The following is a 16,779-nucleotide window of genomic DNA, read 5'->3' as shown; positions in this document are numbered from 1 at the left end:
TGATAATTCCCTTCTTTTTGTAGGACGATGATAATATGTATGAAATAAAACATTTCTGACAATAGTATTGTGTAACACTAAGGATCTACGCTAGCTGACGCGGTTTGCACGGAGCGGGTGGACGCCTATTGAAAAATAGCATAAGCAGCGCTGACTGCACGCGTCGCGTGCGACGGATTTTTACCTGCACCCAAACCCGCGCCAGCTAGCGTAGGCCCTGATCAACCGAACATATAGTCTGAATTTTTTGAGGTGTCCCGATATCGTTAACAGCCCACCTTTTCAGAGCCATTGTGTTCTATTGCGCTCTCAATTTTATCTAGTTGTTCTCCAAGATTATCTGCCAACAAAGTTTCATTTCAAATGAACTCTCTATTGTAAATAATAAACTTGTTATTTCAATGAGCTATTTTATCTTATATTTTTGTTCATTTTAAACTGAGGATTATGCACTTGAGGGCACATAGAATGGCTTTGTTCGAAAGGTGGGCTGTTAACGAGATCGGGACACCTTAAAAAATTCATACTACATATACCTGATATACCTGATATACCTATATATATGTATACAATTTTTTGGCGTCTTTCCCAAACTCAGATTCGCTGCCCTCCGGGGGTGAAAACCGTCAAGAAATTAGCCATGTAATGTACTCATAGGTCATAGCTAGCAGCATAATAATGTAGGTTTCTTTTAGTTTTTTCTTCTTTCTCTACTGTGATGTTTCTAAAAGCACCTCATTCGTCATAAGACTAAAATAAACTTAGCCTAAACGGCTTCCAGATTGTCTGCTAAGAGTTATTGTGTTCGATAAAGTGTTGTGGCTGTCTGTAGTGACAGTAGTTCAGATCTAAAGCCCAGTTTAGACTTGCAAGAAAAGTCGTGCAAGTTGCGTTACATTGCGGCGTTCAATCGACCACTACAAACCAGTTCGCTTTACGGCCTCGCAATGTATTGCAACTTGCACGATTTTTCTTGAAGGTCTAGACTCGGCTTATGCACCTATTATAAATCACAACTCAGTAATGGGTATGATCTGATAAAATGTATCTGGTATCTATAACAACTCGTATTGATAACCATTTTGTAAATTAAAGTTATTATGATCAGTAATGATCACATTCAGTTATTGTATGCTTGGAAGTATCTAAAAATGTTTCTGATCCCATAGACTAAAACATGTTTGCTGGCAGCACAACTTGCTGCATATCGAAATCGCGTATCTCAAATCAATACGTCAACAAATTTGACCCTTGAAACAATGTTCATTAGGTTCACTCGGAAAGATCATCGATTTTGAGATATTAGCTTTTTTCAAAGTACTGACGATATATCCTATTCCAGCAAAGCCATTGCGTATAAGGCAAATTAGGCCACAAATCATAAATGGCATTGCACATTGTGTTAGCCTTCCACAGGCAAACGATAGCATTTATTGTTAAATTAGACTGCTTTTCTACCAGAAATGACTAGTTTAGCTTAGCACCTGTATTTTCTATCCCTTTTGCATACCTAGTGGATGGAAAGGGATTACATATTTTTATGTTCGTGACAAAGACTGTCGTCTTCCCGAACGTCAATTCTATACCACGCGCCATATAAATCTGCCTAAAAGTTCATTATTTAATACTCAGTTTTGACGCATTTTTGAGATACATTTTTTATGCGACGTCTTTACGTTACTCCCGGATTGTGTTCGAATCGCTTAACGGTATAGTGCCTATTCAATTATTGGAATTATACCTTTATAGTTTTTGCGGTACTCGTCGGGGCAATGAACTTTTAGGCAAAGTTAGGCGGCGGAAGGTATAGCTTGAGCAAGTCACTAACGATCGATGCAATCATCGACGTGAAATTGCGGTTTATTTTATATGTGTACTATTTTACAAGACGGTGCTTTGCGGAAGGCCCATATCAAGGAGAAGCAAGGTTAAAAGTTGTGGTTTATTGTATACATTTCCTTGTACCAATTTTGCCCAGATGACAATTTGAGGAGTAATTTTACAAATTTGTAAATACCTAACCAGTATCGTTAAACATAAATCATGATAAAACTGCAGGGTGTCCAGTTGCCTTAAATTCACTCAATTTAATATCGCGATCTGATAAATAATGAATAAATTTAAACCGATAATTGTAGAAGATTGTGAACAAATTGACTGTTACACCTAGTAGTTACACAAGCACTTCGATATTTACATTTAGTAACTAAAGTTTTCATTCGTTTATTTGCAGTATTTTGCATTTTTTGCCGATTTTTTTATTTGAAGCAAGTACATTGTTATTATATTCTATTATCGTATGATCCTATGTCGACTAGACCTGTACTTATAAAATGAAATAATAATTATTTTCAATACTCTTTGGTTTTATTTCACGGAACAGTTCGTACCTCCTGTCGTTGAAAATATCAAAATTGGAATGTCAAAACTGTAACCAATGAAGAGAAAAATGGGAAGCCATTTGACAAAGTTCACAAACTGAAATTTGTTGTTTAAATATGTCATACTCGAAGAATGCCCGCAAATTACCTGAAATAAGCAAACTAAATACACACACAGACAAACGCGAAGAAGGAGGTAATGTGTATACGACTATTGATCATCCAAAGTATTAAAAATAACAGAGTTCGCTTGTATTTTAGCTATAACACTTGATTGTTTTTGTAGAAGTTATTGCTTGCAACGCCTCTGAGAGCTGCACATATGCTGGTAAGTTATAACTAATAATATACCTATAGTGACCCAGCAACAACAGCATGTATACAGCATACAACAGCAACAATAGCTGGGAACTCCACCATTAAACTACGTAGTTTAAGGATATTTTGCGACAGATGCTGTGCTGTCTTGGCTTCAATTCCTGCTTCAGGGTTTAGTCCACAATTAAATAAGCTGTACCTCCTAGTGTCTAATAGATTACTTCTGATAATGTGCGCCGAGACTAAAACGGCGCACTGTTAACGTTTTTCAGTGACCATATCTAAGAAACCAAGCGCTGTAGCCGAAGACGAGACCGCGTTGTGCTCAGGGCAGAAATCGTTCATAAGCATCCATTCCACCGACCAATTATGTCAAGTGGCAGATGTAGAAAACCCAACCAACCTCGATGAGTGCAATGTCGAAGTTCTCAGTCTCAATGAAGTCTTCCCTTCCACTTCAGAAGAAAGCCTGTCCAACGAGGATGAGACGGTTCAGAAAAAAGAGAGACGCAAGAAAAAACCACCTGTCCCTAAATCTATAGAAAAATCTGCATACGCTCCGAGTAACAGCAAGTCGTCGACGGGATCAGGGCGGGTCAAGGAGCCAGTGGACAGCCAGCCGTCGGTGTATTCGGATTTCGATATACCCAAGAATACGATGTACGTGATTGGCAGCAATCCGGGAGAGCCAAAAATGTCGTATCAGGATCCGCCCAAGAAAATATCGAAGACGGTAAGACTTAAGTTTAGTATCTAATACGACAAGCAAACAGTTGATCCCAGATCAAGATCGTTAGATTTTTGGTGTTGTTTTCCAATTTGAGGGACATTCCTGCACCTTAAATTACTAATGACTAGCTAATGACATGAGCTTAAGCTGCTAAAATATAGGTACACTTACTCTAGCCTAGCGAGGCACATTTAGTAGACACATCAAGTTGTATTAAAACCGAGCTTGTATCGCACACCCTCAGACTGCGCCTACCGTTTCTAAGGCACCACCATGCCCTTCCCGTGCAAAGAATTTATAGGCGATTCAAATGACATTGGTAATGAGCAGAACGAGTAAACTGAACTTATAGGTACCTAGCGAAACAGATGTCTTTACCTACTTACCTTCATTCATAATTATCTATGTAACGAAATCTTTTAGATTGCTTATTACCCACTTCTTATTGCGGTATTGATATGAAACTTGGAAATTAAACGTAGTTTTAATAACTAGAACTAGGTATACCTACAATTATATGGTACCATTCTGCTGATCCGACAATAGCCGATTTGACCTGTTTAATGTAACCTAGACGTGCTTGGGCTTATTGTAAATGCCTTGTGGTGTTTTTTGACTATAGATGTGCAAGTTGCGGAAATTTTCCAAAAAGTTGGAAAAGTTCTCGGAAATTTCTGGAAATTTTCACAAGAAATATAGAAATTTAAATTTAAGAAACGGAAAGTTTCAATCCCCATACAAAGTTGTGTGAAGTTTACGAAATTTTCCTATGAGAAAAATTCCGCATACTGGAAAGATGTGTGATGATGGAGCAGTCGGCAGGATTACCTTTAAAGCGCGTTTTTTAGTTTCTTACCGACTTCAATAAAGGAGGAGGTTCTCAATTCGACAGTAGGATGCTTTTTTTGAAGCTATCATTATTTCCAGATGAAAAAGTTCCTCCGCAACATCGATAAGCACAAGAGCGAGCAAAGCAAGAGCGAGAAGGCAATCAGTAAGCTCACGACCATGCGAGGGATCCTGAAGGACGGGCGCTGCGGGCCCGAGTGCACCGGCGACTCCGTGCAAGGCCCGGAAGAGTACAGCACGCGTGCGTTACCACATTCCACTTCCCACTAATATTATAAATGCGATTGTTTGTAAGTCTGTTTGTCAACAGCTAGTAATATAAAAAATGTGAAAGTTTGTATGTCTGTTAATTTGTTTGTTACCTTTTCACGTCAAAACCGGTGAACCGATTTAGATGAAATACCTACGGTATACAGATAGTTCGAGACCCGGGGAAGGACATTGAATGGTTTTTTACCCGGAAAATTGCATACCTAGTGAACGCGGAATACCTTAAGCGAATTCCACGCGGTCGGAGTCCTTACATAAAGGCTGTTTCATTGGTCGATAACTCCGGTCGATATACAGCGTGAGGTGTCTCTCCCCGCAGGCGGTAGGTAGGTATACCAAATGACTTGACCAGTGATCGTACTTTTTCTAGCATTCTTGGTGCGATGACGTCAAGTGACACACGACAGCGACCTAGGGTTGTCAACGTGTATAATATGATTGACGTTTAAAACTATGTAGTATTATGAAACTCATTTTTTTTTTACTTAATCAGTTAATATAATTGTGTATAACATTTATTACTGTAACCCAGTTTCGCCATTGTGTTTAATCAGTTATACGCATTATAATGTCTATGCTAAAGTTCAGAGTTCAACTATAGTTCACCTGAGATAAGGATTAAATTTATTGCAACTATGTTACATTTTCTTATAGTAAATTAACCCTTCATGTCATTATGCATATTGGGTAGGGCTTTACATCCTACTTCCTACTAATATATAAATGCGAAAGTTTGTGAGTGAGTGAGTGAGTGAGTATGTTTGTTACTCTTTCACGCTGCAACGGCTGGACGGATTGGATGAAATTTGGCGAAAAGTTAGTTTATAACCTGGATTAAAACATAGGTGACTTTTTGACCCGATATTCCCACGGGACCTAGGGATTCAAATCTTGAAATAACAACCGCAGGGCTAAGGCCCATGAAATTTAGTATGTAGGTAGCTGGACCTCTTGAATAACACATCGGCTACTTTTTATCCCGATATTCCCACGGGATAGGGTAAAATCTTGAATAATAACCGATGGGCTTACGAGTCATTTAAATTGGTATGTACGTAGCTGGATGTCCAGAAAAACACATAGACGACTTTTTGACCCCGATATTCCCACGGGATACCTAGGGATAAAATGTCGAAATAATACCGCTGAGCTTAGAGCCATGAAATTTGGTATGTAGATAGCTGGACCTCTGGAATAACACATCGGCTACTTTTTTATCCCGATATTCCCACGGGATAGGGATAAATCTCGAAATAATAACCGCTGGGCTTAAGAGTCATGAAATTTGGTATATAGTAGCCGGACGTCTGGAATAAACATTCGGTACTTTTATCCCAATATCCCACGGGAGTTGTAACTAAGAGACCCCATACATCCCTGTATTATTAATTATTATTATTATGTTGTAATTTTAGCTTTAAATGTAGTTTTTATGTATTTTATTTATAATTATTTTATTTTGAAAAATTACTGCAAGTTTCTTGCGGCGCATTCTTCTTGGCAATGATGGTCTTTCCGAAAGCGCTGGTAGTTTAAAAAATTACGTGTTTTACATTGCGGCCTATTTACTGAATAAATTATTGAATTTGAATTTAGATAGTGAAATTTTTTGAAATTTCAGCACTGGGTTTATAGCAGTGATTCCAAAGTGGTCAGGTGGACCCCAGGGGTCACGGGAGACTTGCTGGGGGTCTACGTAGGCGTGAACAAAAAATGGGGGTCCATAAGATGTTAAATGGGGGTCCACGAAAATTTATCTGCTTGATAGTAAAGAGCAAAAATGTAAGCATAGTTTTTATAAGGGCCTTACCTACATTGTTTTAAGTACCTAACTAAGCAGATAATATTTTAATAGGGCAAGCGACTGGACAGAACTCAGAAGCGACACAATTTTTATTTTTTGGCGACTTTAAGAATGTGGTAGAAATGTAGCACAGGGGGTCCCGACACCAGTAAAATTTTGAAAGTGGTCCACGAGAAAAATAAGTTTGGGAACTACTGTTTATAGTCTTGAATTTTGTACAGTTATTCACAACACAACCTCAATAAAAGATACACGGTGTAAATTTGGAAATTTCCAGGAGAATCTGTAAATCCTGAAAATTTCAATTGCAACTACCCGACCGAATGGTTTACCGTGCGAAGCTGCGGGTAAAAGCTAGTGTTCTATATAAGAATATTTTATGTAAGTATTTCGGATTTGTTTAATACGCTGTTTTATTTTTATTTTTGATTTTATTTGATTCTTGGTTCAAACAATTTAATATTGGGCTCTACTGACAACCCTAGCACTGCATCGAAAATGCTAGAGAAAGTACGATCACTGCTAGTGACACACAGCCCGGCGACATACAGCGTGTGGTGACCCCCCCCCCCCCCAAACAAACCTGCACAAATAACCTCTTTGATAGACATTAGCTTGTATGGCCAACATTAGCCCTAAAAACGCACCTCGACAAGCGCGGCGGCAAGCGTGGCGTAGGACGTCCACCAACGATATGGACGGATGACCTGGTTAAAGCCGCCGTTCACGGTGGATGCAGGCCGCTTCCAACCGAAGCTTCAGGAGATCTATATGGGGGAGGCCTATGTCCAACAGTGGACGTCCTACGGCTGATATGATGATGAGCCCTAAACTGAAGGCGACGGATCGAATAACCAAATTGTTTTCTATAACAGCAGAAGACATTACGCTGCCGTTTTCATGGGACTTCGAGCCGCCGACGACCTACAGCAACTACGCGAAGCAAAATCCTGACAAGAACGTGACATTCAACACGCAAGTTGTCATCATACACTTCACCGGGGACCTCTGCGTCGGACAGAGCGTGGAAACCCTCAGTAAAGAGAAGGATCAACAAGCTCGCAACTCGGAGTTGAGGAAAACCTTCCTCACCAAATACAACGAACACTGGCCTACGCAGAAATAATTATAAGCTTAGATATAATTGCACAAGTTCTTTTGTCCTTAGTGATGAAGTTGAGCTGCTGCGCCGTTTTTGCCATAAGCCCGATACTTGCGATCCGGCATGGACGGGATGCGCTTCTGCGCCAGAGTGAGAAAAAAATAGTGTACCGGACCCTGAGTATTGGGTTTTAAGTATCAGTACCATTGACTGCTCTATCAGTATCAATAAATAGTCAATGGTGATGGTACTATGCCTCATTTCGGAGTTGGAAAATGATATTAAAAATTTGAGACTTTTTTTTGATATGTTGATGGCTTTTTGTAAAAAAAAACACAATCTCAGTAGCTAACATCGCTTTCCTGCTACTTTGTATTGGAAATTTACTAACTGTCATAGAATACGACGCCGATTATTTAATAAGTTATTCTAAATGTTTTGTAATGATTTATACAACTTTTGTATATGGTACTGTACTATACTGTAGTTTGTCTATTTAAAATCCACTCGGTTAGCTAAGTATCTGTGCCTTGTAGATTCAGTAAAGCAAATTGAAATAGAGATTTAAAAAATAAACTAGTCTTTGGATCGGTAATAAAAGCATAGTATCAACAAAATATGTATTTATTTATCACAGCAGAAGCCTTAGTTAGGTTTGGATGATATTTTCCATAAAACAAGTTCCTTGACGCGGTCATAAGTGAAGTACTTGGGGAAATCAAGTGGCATTTGCTCCACTGTCCAGTTACTCCCTGCCTTTACTTTGTCCAAGAGTGTAAGGAATGTCTCGTAGCAAGGAGCAACGGAGTCCATGTGCTCTATCGTGAAGACGAAACGCTTTTCTAGAGCCATGTAGAGCGTTTTCGGAGGTTTCGTGTTGAGCATCTTTTGTATGGTAGTTACGAAAGCGGCTGTAACGTCGTCGTCATATACCACTAGAAAAAATAAAAGCGGACTTTGAAACAGAAAATTAGAAGGGAGGAATCCATTGAAGACATTTTCAATACGAATTTACGCGTATTCAACATCAATAAACTCGATAATCCTTTGGGCTTACGCTAATAATAAAATAAGTCAGGGAATTGTAACTTCGTTAGAAAAAAGGTTTTGCTTGTTTAGTAGGCGGGGCTTAAGAACCGTGTTCTGCGCGTCATCTGTCGTGCATCTGACATTGCATTACGCGCGCAAACCAATCCCAGCTTTGTTACTGAAGTTTAACCAATCAACAAGCACGTCTATTTGCAATCTCGAAAATGATTCGTATTTGAATCATAAGTCGTTTTGGTTTAAAGTACTTTTTGTGTGGAATTTGTTCTGAAGTTCTGAGTTACGCTTCCTGACTTGGTATAAGATTTTAAAATAAAAAAAAACTTACCATCAGCAGCAATAATGACATTCACGTCTTCGACGTCATCAGTCAACTGTCGGCTCCAAGCAGTGTCGGTGAAGTCTAACTCGTTCACTTTGAACTGCGACTTGATCAGATTTTCGTTGTACCTCGCGTTTAGTTTTATGAGCTCCAATATGCCACCGAGATTGATATCTGAAAATTTTATAATGCCATAGGTACTACGAACGAAAAATAAGTCTATAAGAAGTCTATAAGACTTATTATTTATTCGTAGATGCCATATTATGTTCTAATATCTGAATGAGGATTTTCACCGTTTTCACAGAGATTGCGATTGGCTCATTTAATTATTTAACCAATCACGAGCAAACGTCAAACGGACCTCACGATACTAACGCATCTAGCGATATTTCGCCTCTGTGAAAACCCTCATTATAGATAGAGGATTTACTTGTACTATCGAAGCAACTGAATCGTGGCCCACTGTGGAACCTTTTCGTAGAATAAAAAATATAGTGACATTGCATTGAATGACAAGGGAATTGTACTCAGTGGCGTAACCAAGGGGCTAGGCGGGGCAGTGCCCGGGCCTCAAGCTCAGGGGCCCTCGAAATTGTGCTTTATAGCTGATGATAAAGTTGATACATTTTCAAAGTAATATATAATGATTTTACTTCAAAACCTTACAGTTTTGATAGCAGCGGGCCCCTTTTTTTTAAGGGAGGTTACCTAGCTACGCACTGTGACACTTACTGTCGATCGTTGTGTCGGATCGAGATCGTTGTATGATGGGTCAGGAATCAAATTGTTACTTAATGGCTGTACGTAATGTTATGGTGTATGGTGAAAAGTATTTTATATCAAATTAAGGATGTTCAAAAATTATATCGCGAGTGGGTCTGCTGAAAATCGCGAAGGAAAATCCTGGCCGAACTATAGCCTAGAATATACCCTACAAATGTTGGATTGTTTTTTTTTGGTGTAGCTATTGGTTAGGTTGGCAACTGATACTGGCTATTTAATTTGCATTGCACACACGATGATATTGTGTTGTCTACAAAAATCTGATTTGAATGGCGGCGGTTGTAGTGGTTTGTTTTAATACTATGGCCAGGAATTTTTTAGCCAACCCACTTGCGATATATTTTTTACATACTAAATTTGCTATAAAATGCTTTTTATCAATTAAACAGCGCAGTTTGTACTTAAATGATCCGGTTGTACGTTGTTTTACAGACAACATTTTAATAGAATTTCGTTTAACAGACATTTTTTATCATATTATCGTTTCATAGAATAATCAATACGCAGAACACTTACTTTGAAGAAATTTAAATCATTGATTTTTGTTACAAATATAATTTTTTGTTTAGATATTCATATCCAAGAATAACAAATCAAATATTCATTATTCTCATATTATTTAGTTATTATAAAACTTATTACCAAGAAAAACATGCAATTCGTTTTCTGATGTGGTCGCAGTTCTAACCTAACCTAACCTACTTTTCTAGTAGCGAGTCGTTTCTGACGAGGTCACTGTTCTAACCTAACCTAACCTAACCAACTTTTCTGGTAGCGATTTCTAACCTATATTCTAATATATTTTATCGAACAAATAATATTTGTTAAAAAATAATTCTACAATTTGATAAATAATAAAATGAGATTATAAGATTCATTGAATAGTTTTTCTATTAAATATGTTTCATTCAAGCAAATAGTTGTTGAAACAATAATATTCGAAGTAAAAATACAAGGACCAAATATTATATGAAACATTTTCTGCGAAACGAAATTCTATGAAATTTCTATCTGCGAAAGAAGGGAACACCAAATGATCCTCTACTAATATTTGGGGAACGAAAAGAAGGCTTAGGGCTGACGCAAAATGAGCAATTTACGACTTTGACTAGGCTTTCCTTTTACTTCAACCTTTTTCCTTTTACACTCACAGCCAGGGCCTGATTTCGTGTGTATTCTCTGATCATTACTCGGTTGACACGCTCGCTGCTCAGCGTTGAATTGGCAACACACGCAATGTATTACTAAAACGTGCGTAATCAGAACAGTAGGTACAGTATTAAAGCCCCCATTGTGCAGAAAAAAAAAACTTAGAAGTAGTGCAGAAGAAGTAGCGTTTTAGTCAAACGCAAAAGGCAGTAGCTACAAATATGGCGTCAACCAAACACTACTTGGTGCTGGTGAAACTAAACTAAAAATCTGGTTCGAAGGACCAAGTTTTTTTTTTACTTACCAGTGCAAATAACCTTTTTGGCATAAATTCCAGCAATGAAGCTGGTGAGACCAGTGCCGGCTCCAAGTTCTAGTATGGTTTTGTCTTTCAATGCCCCTTTTACACCTAAATGGATGAGCAGGTCCCCTATAAGGAAGGCTCCCCTCCATACTTGTAGGCCAACTAGTGCTATTTTGGTCTTAGAACTGTGTTCTGCAATTGAAAAGATAAGACAATAGTAGATTGATAACCAAGGGTGGAAAGTGACTCATTTTACCTGAGATATTTCTGGGGCCGAACGAAGAGAGAGCGCCAATAGTTTGAGAGGAAATGGGTAATTTCACCGAGTTAGACACTCAACTTTTCATTTCGAATGTGAAGAAAGTAAAATAGTACAAAAAAAATTAGAATAATAATAAATTGAATTTTGGTATTCAGTAAATTGAATGTACGGTCCAGAATCCAGCCTCCAACGGTACCTTACGGACCTGGCCACTTGCCACGGCCGACTATAAAAAAAATCGAGTTGGCCACGACCAAGGAGCTTATATACCTACAAAACTGATTCCATCTCTTTCTTTAGTTAGGTTAAGAAAGTTTCCGAACAGGAGAGATGAAAATTAAGTAATAAATTAAAGTAAGTAATTAAGTTTTTTTTTTAATTTTTCGATTAGCCACGGAGTCGAAGATAAGACAATTGAGTTACGTCAATGACACTTTTTTTCACGTTTCGGTATGGCCATCTAGATGCACGTCGTGACCAAGGAGCTTATATACAACACTGGAGGTCGAACGCCGAACATCCGTTTGAAACAAGTAATTTGATCTTTATTACGTCACGAATATATTTCATCTCTTACTTTAGTTAGGTTAAGAAAGAGATGGAAGTCATTCGTGAAATGTGAAAGAAAGAGATGGTATATATAAATAATTAATAAAGGTCAAACTTCGTCGTTCGGCGTTCAACCTCTAGTGTTGTATATAAGCTCCTTGGTCGTGACCAACTCGATTTTTTTATAGTCGGCCGTGGCAAGTGGCCAGTCGAAAAGGTACCCTTGGCGGTTGGATATAAGTAAATTCAATTTATTATTATTCTAATTTTTTTGTAATATTTTACTTTCCTCACAGTCAAAATGAAAAGTAGTGTCTACCTCGGGTGAAATTAAACATTTCCCCTAGAACTATTGAAACAAGCCAGAAATATCTCCGGTGAAATGAAGGAGATTTTTTCAAAATGGTCACGCCATGTGACAGTAATTTTTGAATATGGCGCTGCCACTCCAAGGGATAACTCACTGTACTTGCAGAGTGATTGAACTGGTTGTAATAAGCCCCATTTACATTTAACAAACATTGCTGTATAGGTTTGAGCGACGGAATTCATGTCCCTGAATAGAACTGCACTGTAATGCAACTTGCATGCAAGTTCTTGCATGGTCTAAATGGGGCTTTAGCATTGCAATGTGATTGAATTTATATGAGTATCCTTTTAAAATCCAGCTGGCCCAGAGACCGTCTTGTCAAACGCGCAGGCGCTCGCAATCGCATTCACTGTCTCTTTCTAGTCATCCTATAACTGGATCTACCTTTTTTCCTCTGAGAAATGTTCAAGGGGATCAACATCCCCTCCCCGCTTCCTGAAACCCTCTCTATATTGTCCAGTAAGACGTTATGGTCAGAGCTAATGGCATTACATTTTACGACCTTTCTTGTGCTTTGCCACAGGTCTGGTTGAAATTGAAGGCTATTGATATATTATTTTTAACGCACTCACTGCCACCTGACTTCCACAGGTGCCACCGATGAAGCTTTGTAACTGCTTAACTATCAAAAAAAACCGGCCAAGAGCGTGTCGGGCACGCCCAGAATAGGGTACCATAGCCATTACCAAAAAATTAAATAATATATTTCTAAGGATTTCGTATTGTGTACAGAATCTTCCAAGTTTAGGTATATTTTATACCTTAGGCTGCTATTTACTCTTAAACTACTAAAAATTCTCAAGCAATTTTAGCCGTTATAATTTTCCTTGTAAATTTGATATATTTACATATTTTGAATTTTTCCAAATTAGTCCACACAACAATTTAGATTTTAGAGGGGATGCTCGATTTTAATGAAAATTTGCACTGTAAAGCTGAATATTTCGCAAACGGATCACTGAATAGAAAAATCGTCTTAGCAACCCCCCAATCCTACGATACTCCACAATAGGGTTAGTTGAGAAAAATAAATCACCCCCACTATGTCTATGGGAGGTACCATAAAAAAACTTTTTATTTTACCACTGTTGGTGTGACTGATATGTATATTCATGCCAAATTACAGCTTTCTAGTACTAATGGACTCCGAGCTTACATGGACAGACAGACAGACAGACGGACAGACATGGCGAAAATATAAGGGTAGTTGACTATGGAACCCTAAAAAACTACTTTGTTACTAGACTTACCAATTTTTATAACTGCATTTTCTGGTCTTTCAATGATCAAATCATCATCATCATCAAATTGGACTTTGTTTTCACCCTTTGGTAAAAGAAAGGGAAATTCTGAGATAACATCTGAAATAGAAAATAAACACTGAACACAAAATTGAAGACAATAATGAGCTATTACTAATGATTTATAAACTCACTTCCTTCAATACTTGGTGCTATTTTAGTATTGTAATTATATTCCCCATATATTTCTGAAGTCACTGTAAGTTCCGGCATCTAAAACAATTTTTTTAAATTAATTCTCTCTGACTGCCAGCCACTGCCATTCATATTTCATGATGGATAATTTTCTGTGATATAGCTATTGCTAAAATAATCTCAAGGGTACTTTATTGTTAGATCCAATGCAGTTGCCAAAATAATAGATGCCAATGATTTATAACAATTATGAAAATTAATTAAAAATTGCCACACCTTTGCAGTATCACTGCTAATCTATAAACTTGTTTCTAACCGATCTCAATGAGGAAGGACAGGGGCATAAAAATTGGATGACATCCAATTTTTAAACTTTTAAAATAAATTTGCACAAGTGATGGGTGTGAGTGCCAGTTGGTATACATTTAGAATTTGTAGATACTGTAAATTTGCACGCGATATAAGTACAGTCAGAAACATAAATTGTGCGCAACTTAAAATAATAATAGCAGCAGCAGTTCATTATTAATGCGTAAACCTAAAATAAGTAAATAAATATTTTTGAAAAATCTATAGTACCTATAATTTAATACTTACTTCCATTATGTGCAGTAATGCAGGTAACTAGTAGGAAATAAAATAGTTGTATTTCACCTTTTGACAACATAAATAGCTAATTGCTCAACCCATTGTGGTAGGTTAGGTGCTATGAATGAACGATTTTAGTCACCTTATTTTCTGTTCTGTAAAATAGTACATTGTGTCTTAAGGGTGGTAAATAAGGAATTACGAACGAGAGTCTATTAGAAGCCCGAAGTCGAAGACTGAGGGCTTTAATGAGTCGATGTTCGTAATTCTAGTACCGCCCGTGCGACATACTTACAATGTTTTTCATCACATTTGGGAGTATAATTTTATATTTGTAAAAGAAAAAATATAATTGTTCTAAATATTGGCCATACCTTAGGCTGCGCTCTTGGCAGCGCCGCCCTCCCTCTCCCTCAGCATGTGCCTGAGCCGCGTGTGCATGTGGTCCTGCTGCTGCACCATGCGCAGTACGGGCACGGACTCATTTACCGACCTTGGGCTTCATGAAAAGAAAATTTGTACGCGCAATGACTCATTTACCGACCACGGGTTTCATGAGAAGCACATTAAGGTCGAGGGTTTTATTTAGGGGGTTGCAATCAAGGTAGCCTTCATGTTTTGACACTGTTTACGAGCAAGTGTGATGAAAACGTTTTTTTTTTGTTAAGTACCTACTGCAATTAACTGCTGCACTGAAGCTATCGTCGCTGCAATTCATAGATTATTGTTTTATGCGGCTGCAACTCTTTAGTTAGTGCCTTGGCACCATTGCGTGGCTGATTAATTAATTATTATTATACTATGTAAAATGTAAACAAAGCAAACATAGATCGAACTAAAGTCAAAATTGACAAATTATAAAAAAAGTTGCTTGTCTCGCCTATAAAGCTACGTACACACCGGGCCTTCAAACATCAACTAGTGGATTTTATTATTTTTATTGGCCTTCGTGGTCCGAAATGGAGGGTTTACGATCTGTGGGTTTACGTTAGTAAAGCAATCCGTAATTTAGTGATTAGTGACACAATTTTACCGCATTCAGGACGGACAAAGTGCGAATAACACCCAAATAATGTAATATGAATATGAACTAGTTGTTGCCCGCGACTTCGTCTGCGAAGAATTTGTTTATTGCGTGCTGACAAAAAGTATAAAATTTTCAGAGAAAAAAACATGTTTTTTGTAAGTACTTTTCGGGATCTCATACCTTTTTCATAACAAATAGACGTTGCTCGAGACTTCGTTTGTAAAGAAGCCGTTCATCGTGCGATCTCACGAACTGTACAATTTTACATTTCAGTTTCCCAAACTGTCTTCACACTGAATTTCATCACGATCGATTGGGTCTTTAAACGTGAAAGCGTGACGACCAACAGAACAGAAAAATAAAATATATACAGTCACTGTTCATTCGAGTGTTTCAATCGTCTTATTCATTTTTCTGAACAGTTTTCTGTGAAAATAGCCGAACATTCTTACCTATATATTTTTTTAGTTATCTGGTAGAAATACAGTAATAACAAATTCATAATAAAATTGACCAGAAAACTGAGGTGGTTGAAACGTTCGAATACCTATTATAATTTAATTTATAATATAAGTAAAGATAGCGAGCAGTCATTTAATGTCATCAATTATTTATGTATTTTGAACATAAAAAAATATACAAATATCATGGGACACTTGACACCAATTGACCTATACTCCGTTTAATTTAAGATTTGAATTAACGGTCAAATTGTAACACACGTTTCTCGGTATTTCGAACACAAATTGACTAAAAATACCTACATCTACATTTATTAGCGGTATTTATTATACTTTTACTATAGAAATTAACACAATCTTAAATAGTTTCATTGTTTCATTTAAAAACGTGTGCAAATTTTACCGTTAAGTTTCAAATGTTAAAATAAATAGAGTATAGTCCCAAACTAAGCAAAGCTTGTACTATGGATACTAGGCAACGCATAAACATACTATACTTATAGTGATAAATACATACATAAATACATATTAAACATCCAATACCCGAGAGCAAACATTCGTATTATTCATACAAATATCTGCTCCGGCCGGGAATTCGAACCCCCTCGAAAAATAAATTATGTTCTACAACTTATAATTGCTTGCTTAACTAAATCTAATATGATTTATTATCTATATGTAATGACAAAAGCCATCAATTGAACTGCAGTAGCTAACGCCGAATGTCCTTCGTTGACATTCATGGGGCCGTGTGCATGCAGCTCAACACTAATGTCATAACATGGCCGAATTTTTTTATAACACACGACCTCATGGTCATCCACCTATATGGATAAAAGGGTTTTATTTTTAATTGCATAATTATTTGTATGATTTAATTATATTACATACATAGCACAATATAATAAAATAATTATAGGATCAGGCTCAATCTATTTAGAGATGGATAAATCGGCCGAATGAATAGTTGTCAAAGTCTTATTTGTTGTGTCAAGCAAAATTAAATTTAAAACAAAAACATCAA

At 37.4% G+C, this 16,779-nt stretch overlaps 2 protein-coding genes across 13 annotated transcripts; one reads left to right on the top strand and one right to left on the bottom strand.

Annotated features, from left to right (window-relative positions):
• Positions 1 to 8: 8 nt before the first annotated feature.
• Positions 9 to 8,020, top strand: LOC141430268 (uncharacterized). 4 transcript variants are annotated; one of them, XM_074090878.1, is made up of 5 exons: positions 9 to 2,577; positions 2,668 to 2,709; positions 3,161 to 3,432; positions 4,357 to 4,519; positions 7,228 to 8,020. In XM_074090878.1, exons 1-5 carry the CDS (start codon positions 2,499 to 2,501, stop codon positions 7,476 to 7,478), a joined length of 807 nt encoding a protein of 268 aa, XP_073946979.1. In that variant the 5' UTR covers positions 9 to 2,498; the 3' UTR covers positions 7,479 to 8,020. The 4 variants fall into 4 exon arrangements, with proteins under 4 accessions (XP_073946979.1, XP_073946977.1, XP_073946976.1 ...); XM_074090876.1 differs by having other exon boundaries at positions 2,972 to 3,432; positions 7,231 to 8,019; XM_074090875.1 differs by having other exon boundaries at positions 2,972 to 3,432; positions 7,228 to 8,017.
• Positions 8,021 to 8,062: 42 nt separating this feature from the next.
• LOC141430269 (methyltransferase-like protein 22) lies at positions 8,063 to 15,164 on the bottom strand. 9 transcript variants are annotated; one of them, XM_074090882.1, is made up of 8 exons: positions 14,939 to 15,164; positions 14,642 to 14,766; positions 14,277 to 14,422; positions 13,679 to 13,757; positions 13,494 to 13,604; positions 11,063 to 11,254; positions 8,830 to 8,997; positions 8,063 to 8,389 (listed from the first exon to the last, which is right to left on the bottom strand). In XM_074090882.1, exons 3-8 carry the CDS (start codon positions 14,280 to 14,282, stop codon positions 8,100 to 8,102), a joined length of 846 nt encoding a protein of 281 aa, XP_073946983.1. In that variant the 5' UTR covers positions 14,283 to 14,422; positions 14,642 to 14,766; positions 14,939 to 15,164; the 3' UTR covers positions 8,063 to 8,099. The 9 variants fall into 9 exon arrangements, with proteins under 9 accessions (XP_073946983.1, XP_073946982.1, XP_073946981.1 ...); XM_074090881.1 differs by having other exon boundaries at positions 14,943 to 15,164; XM_074090880.1 differs by having other exon boundaries at positions 14,642 to 15,164.
• Between the last annotated feature and the right edge of the window lie 1,615 nt (positions 15,165 to 16,779).

Source organism: Choristoneura fumiferana, chromosome 8 (genome assembly GCF_025370935.1).
Source record: "Choristoneura fumiferana chromosome 8, NRCan_CFum_1, whole genome shotgun sequence".
In the NCBI taxonomy this organism is placed as follows: domain Eukaryota; kingdom Metazoa; phylum Arthropoda; class Insecta; order Lepidoptera; family Tortricidae; genus Choristoneura; species Choristoneura fumiferana.
The sequence above is the reverse complement of the archived record's forward strand: the minus strand, read 5'-3'. Positions and strand labels throughout refer to the sequence as shown.